This window comes from Suricata suricatta, chromosome 15, assembly GCF_006229205.1.
Source record: "Suricata suricatta isolate VVHF042 chromosome 15, meerkat_22Aug2017_6uvM2_HiC, whole genome shotgun sequence".
NCBI lineage: Eukaryota > Metazoa > Chordata > Mammalia > Carnivora > Herpestidae > Suricata > Suricata suricatta.
Genome location: NC_043714.1, coordinates 76,283,516 through 76,289,538, shown reverse-complemented (window position 1 = coordinate 76,289,538; position 6,023 = coordinate 76,283,516). Strand labels below are relative to the sequence as shown.

Sequence of the window (6,023 nt, the reverse complement as noted above, 5' to 3'; positions counted from 1 at the left end):
GAAGGGACCTGGACCTCCTCACTGTCAGATGCCCCCGAGTGCAGGGTGGACCCAGCGCCTCCCTCGGCCAGCAGCCACAGACATCCCCCGATGGTCCCACTAAAGTTCGGAGACAAGAGGAATCCACAGTTAGAGCAGCATCAAAAGAAATACTGAAACTTTGTTGAGAAAGCCCGGGGTTAGCGACACAGAGCGGCCCCTGTGCCCGGCCACCACTCCCCTCGACTGCGGTCGGCCAGCAGGCCCCCAGCTGGGCCTCTGCCCCGAGCCCTCAGGCCCGAGAGGCAGAGACGGTGGCTCTGAATTCACCCTGATGGAGAATCAAAGGCTATGACATTGTCCAGAGGTGACAGCAGACTGGGACCCGCAGGACCATCTCCCGCGTGTGGGCCTCGGGGCGAGCTCTAAAACGGGCCTCCACCTGGATGGACAAGGTGGGTGGGAACGATGCTCCAGGCTCAGTGGCAGGAGGCACGGTGGGCTTCTGGAACTATCCCAGGACCAGGGGTGCAGAGGGTCCTAGACCTGGGACAGAGGCTAGTGCGTATACTGGACTCCGTCGGCCCCAGAATCTGGGGTGACCCCAGCAGCCCTACCAACCAAACCAGACCACGTGTGTGAAAGGCCAAAGCCTGTCCAAGGGCCCACTCGCCCCCTTGGCCCCCTGCCCCCCAGGAGCTGGAAGAGGCATACCAGGACGCGGCGGCCGACGTGCTGCTGGCCGTGTGCCGGCACTCGTGGTGGGTGGGTGGCCCAGCACCTGGAGGCCGAGGTCCTGACGGGCGTCTTCCCACACCGCAGCCTGCTCTACGTGATGGGCATCATGACCTCCAACGGTATGTCCTGCCCTGGGGGCCCTAGGCACCCCCCCCCGCCATGCCTTGGCCACCTCTGACCCCAGGCCCCCAGGGGTGGCAGTGGGGCACATCGTGGAGAAAGATCCAGAAGGGGGCTCTGCAAGACTGTTGGCCTGCAGGACGCACACGGGGCCAGGGAAGCGTGTCTGTGTCAGAGGAACGGGCCATGGCCCCTGCGCCCTGCAGCCCACTCCCCATGCCAGCCCCGGCCGCATCAGGGCCCCCAGAAAGGAGACCGCAGCTGGCCGGCTGCACTGCCTGGTCCCCACTGGCCGATCGGTGCTCCTGCCCTTAGCATTTCTACAATGGCCTGGACAGAAGCAGGACGGGGCGAGGAGGCCCCGGGAGGTGGCCCAGGACGGGGCACGGCCAGCATGGCCACAGCGTCCTGGTCCTCCGTCACCAAGGCAGGTGGGCGCCCTGCTCACTAGTGGATGAGGCAGCAAGCTCACAGAGGTGGCGTGTGTCACAGGCCTGGATGTCCAGGTCTCAGGCTCTGAGTCGTGGAAAGGGCTGCCCTGGTCGGTGGGGTCTCTGGGGACCCTGGGGGACAACCTAGAGGGAGTGCTCTTGCCAGGAACAGAGTTTAGCACAATGTGAAACAACCAACACGGACCTGACCCCTGCCCCGTGTGGGCTCACAGCCCCTGGAGGGAGGCAGACACCAGCTCTCATTCAGGCACAGGTGTCCACTCACAAGTGTGAGCAGAGCACGCGGCCGCTCTGAGACCCCCCCAGGCCACCCCCAAAGCAGCTGTCCCTCCAATGCTGTTTCCAAAATTCCGTAAAAGCTTTCCATCCTCAAAATGCACCCCCTCTCCAGGCTTTACTTTCCCACCCTCGGGGGGATTCTAGCACATTCCAAATGGCCATGCCCGGAGGAACCCCTCCATTCACCATCGGTGAGCCGGGGGGCCCCCAGAGACAACACGGCCGACCTGAGGTCACACAGCCAGGGCGCGTAGCCACAAGTCCCTCCCCGCGCACCGCCCCCCACAAAGCCAGGCCAAGCAGAGGCAGGGCGGTGTCACACTGCCTCAGTCCAGTGTCCAAGTGGTGGGGGAGGAGGAGCCCGAGATCCAGCCCCAGTGTGGACCTCAGACGTGGCCTCCAGAGACGTGGCCCCTCTCTCCCGCAGAGTCAGTCATCCACCAGGGAGAGAAGGCATGCTGGGAAGAGCAGCTGGCCAAGGTAGGGGGAGCCCACCGCTGGGGCCTTCCGGGGGATGGTGGGGGGGATGGGGGAGCGGGCACCTGCTGGCCCTGGGAGGTGGGGGAGAAGGGGAGGAGCAAGCCGGCTCAGAGGGGAAGTGCTTCACGGGGCTGGTCCCTGGGGGCGGGGAGTTGGGCCTCCTTCTCTCGATGCCTGGCGCAGACTGGGTATCCAGCCAGACAGGGCCCTCCCTCCCCATTCCGGGTGCTGGATTCGCGGGGCCCGGAGGGGGCCCAGAGACCAGATCTCAGACAAGGGCGGGAGGAAGCAGGCTGGAGTGGACAGAGGCGCCGCAGCCAGGGAGGGGTGTGATGCGGGCCCCTCTGACCACCACCCCCCACCGTGAGGGGCTCCTGGGGCTGGGAGAACGGACATGGGCCCCTGGGTTCAAGTCCAGATTCAACCAACCACAGCTGTGTGACCTGGGGGGCCTACTTTGCCTCTCTGTTCCTCGGTTCCCTCGTCTGTCCACTGGGGATACAAGTAACCGGCTCAGACGTCTGCTGTGGGGACTACAGGGTATAATCCACGCTGAGCGCCGCCACGGTGCCCAATCCGCGGGCAGCCTGGTTCAGGGTAGTTAATGTCTTCACTTAGTGACGACGGTGGCCGCAGAGCAGCCGGCACGAACGGCCTCGGGCAGAAATAACACCAGCAGCGGAGCAGCAATACTAGTAATTAATAGAGAAATAAGACAGAAAATCACTCAGGATAGAGAAGGCTTGAACAACATAATTAACCAAATTGATCTAATTGACATTTCTTTCAAACGTAAAGAGAACATTCACCAAGATACATCGCTCACTGGGCCGTATATCAAGTTCAATAAAATTAAAAAGACTGAAATCAGAGTACGTTCTCTGACCAGAATGTAAATCAGAGATCAATGGCAAATATGTATCTAGAAAAATGCCAAATATTTGGAAATGAGACAGTAATTTCTAAATAACCCATGGGTCAGAGAAGAAGTCACAGAGAAAGTAGGAAATATTTTGAACAGAATGATCATCAAAACACAACGCATGAAAATTTGTGGGACTCAACAGAAAGCAACCTCAGAAGGAGGTGGATGTTGTTAGTGCCTATATTAGAAAAGAAAGGTATACAATCTGTTCTCTAAAAAGCTATTGGGGCGCCTGGGTGGCATCCAACTCTCGATTTTAGCTCATGTCATGATCTCACTGTTCCTGAGGTCGAGCCTGCCGTAGGGAAAAGTAGAAAATAAAGCTTAAAGAAATGACATGGCAACGTTAAAAACATAAAAGATTCAAAGAAAAACTTAGCAAAATGCATGCTAGATCTTCCCAAAATGCTGTGGAAAGAAATTAAAGAAAACCTACACCCGAGTAGGACGTTCACAGATAAGAAGATTCAAGGTTATTAAGATGTCCATTCTCCGAAAATCGATTGATGGATTCAATGCAATGTCAATCAAACTACAGACTGGCCTGTAGAATTGAATGTAATCTGTAAATTAAAATTTTATATGGAAAATTCAAAGGACCTAGCGTAGCCAAAACAACCTTGAAAAAGGGAGAAAGTTGCAGAATCACACGACCTGATTTCAAGACTTACCGTGGTTTTAAAAAAATTTTTTTTAGTAACTGTAGCGATTCAGCGGGCTTTATTCGGTGACTTGTGAATGCATCAGCATCCCATCTGGCAAACAGAAGGAAAGAGGAGGTCACGTCACCCTTCCTGGGGGGCCGGGAGGGGTCTCTCCGGCGGCTTACCTTGCCACCGCTGACCAGGAGATCCAGACTGGCCAGTTAAGACTGGGTCTGGGGGGCAGAAACTGCAGCCAGGTCAGCTTGGTCTGGTGGCGTGGGCTTAGCACCAGGGACTCCACTCGCGGCCCCTTGTCTCTTTTGTAATAGTGGCCCCTCTTGATCAGACTCACAGCTCAGTGAGAGATGTGGTCAGAACCTCAGCAGCCACGCCACACCCACCAGACCTCGCCGCTTCTGTCCGTCCTGTGTGACACTCACAGGTCATAGCATTCTAGCTAAACCTCTGTGACAGTCCCGGGTCATGATTTCGGGTTTGCAATCTTGAAGCTGGTCACCGCCTTTGGACTGGTGTTCCAGTCCTGGGGAGGTCGTGGGCTCAGGGAACAGTGGCCGTGAACACACGTCTCAAGCCTTTGAGAGAACAGCACCCCAGGGTCATGGCTGTGATTGTCACAAGCAGGGTAGTTCCAAGAAGCTGGCCGGGTTGTCATCAAGTGACCCAGTGAAGTGGGTCCCTGGAGACTGTGGAAGGTACACCCCCCAAGTGGGAAACAGTTCCCAGCAGTTTCTTTGCCACTGGGAGGGCGTCCGCCTTGTGGCAGGGAAAGGTTTCAACCTGACCAGAAACGCACAGCCAATGACAAGGACATATCGACAACCCATGCTCAGTGACGGTGGATGGAGTCCAGCTTCGGTCCAGAGGGAGGAGTCAGGAGGCCCCCTGGGATTATGGACCTGGCAGGTCACATGTGGATGCTGGACCCTTTCTGCACTTTTGTAGAGGTTCCTCCCCGCAACACCAATGTCTACTCACAATGTGGGTCATCCTCAGTGGGCCACGATGGGGGAGGGAATGTAAAAATCCCAAAAATGGGGTTTGCCAGGCAGCCAGGAAGAGCCAGGTGACCCTCCTGGGCTCCTGGGCCCTGACCGTCCACTGAATTTGCAAACCACCATTTATTTGCTGTCGTGATTTCTCGGGTCAGGAGCGGACTGTTGCCATGTTTCAGGACGAGAAAACTCTGGCGGCGAGGGGTCATTTTTCGCAGGAGCAGAATGGACTCCACGCACTGGGGCCGTGACCTTCATAGGGTCTGCCGCCACCGCGTCGACACAAAGGCGTTGCCGGCGCTCAGATTTTAGAGGGAGACTCGGTGCTCGGGACGGCAATTTCAGAAGGCAAGAGAACAGCAGGGCTGGGTCGTCTCTTTCTAGAACAAACCCGGGGAAAGGTGCGAATAGTTCTGTGGGCCTGGGGTGGGCCGTTTCTGGGGGGGCTTGTTTAAGTCCCAGAAAAGCCCGCTCCTGTTTGCCGCCCCAAGGAATGGGCTCAGGGACTGGAATTTTAGTCAAGTTCATGGAGGCAGGAGGCCAATGGGGGAAAATTAGGAGCCGAGGCACACGGCAGGCAGCGGGGCTCAGCCCCCACAAAGCGGTGGCTTAGTCATGAGCCTGTGAGATGCTCCAATTGGCTCAATCCTTTCTGGGGAGAGCAGGGTTCCCTCAGCGCTTGGATTATGACCTAGGTCGTGAACCTTGTCTAGAGACCGTTGCGATTTCTCCTTAGGGGCTCTGTGTCCCTCGAGCAAACGGATGGAATCCTTGGTGACCCTCTGGTTGGGAGCCGAGCACAGCAAGGCGGGCCCTCCGTCCCCCGGGGTCCGGGGCCTGGGTCACTCTCCATGGGCAGAAATGAGAGGGAGGCCTCACGGAACCCCCGAGGCATGACCGTCCAGGCATATTGTTGACTGATACCGCCTGCCAGGGGCACAGCGACGCTGGGAAAGTTGAACACAGTCCACCACTTTGAATGGTGAACCCTTGTGATGGTTCAGAACAGCTGGGGAAGGGGCACTGTCTTGTTCGTGGGCCCAGTCCTGGAAAAGTCGCCGCTCTGTCCACTATGTTTCTGGGTGGGTGGGCAAGATTCCTTGTCCCAGGGCCGGGACGGGGACCACTGGCCCCCAGGTGACCAGGTCCTTCTTGCCGTCGGCGCGAGGCCTTGCACGGCCTTGCGTTTCATGGGGATTGAGGCAATTTGGGAAGAAGCGTAGTGATGTCTGTTTGAATCTTGACAGGCTCTGTCCTTTCATTCTCCAGGGTCGGCATGAGAGGTGGCCCACAGACTTCCAGGCACCTTCAGTTAAATTAAGGGACTTTTGTTGAAATTCCTCCTCTTCTATGTCAAGGACAGACTGTAAAGAACATAAAAGGTTTGGGTTGG

General features: G+C 57.2%; 1 protein-coding gene and 1 long non-coding RNA gene across 2 annotated transcripts in view; one reads left to right on the top strand and one right to left on the bottom strand.

Annotated features, from left to right (window-relative positions):
- The window catches only part of LOC115278864 (maestro heat-like repeat family member 5), a 56,684-nt gene that overhangs the window by 13,184 nt on the left and 37,477 nt on the right, over nucleotides 1-6,023 (top strand). Inside the window, 4 exon segments of the mRNA XM_029923336.1 lie at nucleotides 371-434; nucleotides 625-747; nucleotides 749-836; nucleotides 1,996-2,048. Coding sequence (XP_029779196.1) covers nucleotides 371-434; nucleotides 625-747; nucleotides 749-836; nucleotides 1,996-2,048 — 328 coding nt within the window.
- The window catches only part of LOC115279440, a 1,007-nt gene continuing 588 nt past the window's right edge, over nucleotides 5,605-6,023 (bottom strand). The window contains exon 2 of the long non-coding RNA XR_003903440.1: nucleotides 5,605-5,994. This is a non-coding gene — a long non-coding RNA (uncharacterized LOC115279440). The remainder of the gene's footprint in view (nucleotides 5,995-6,023) is intronic.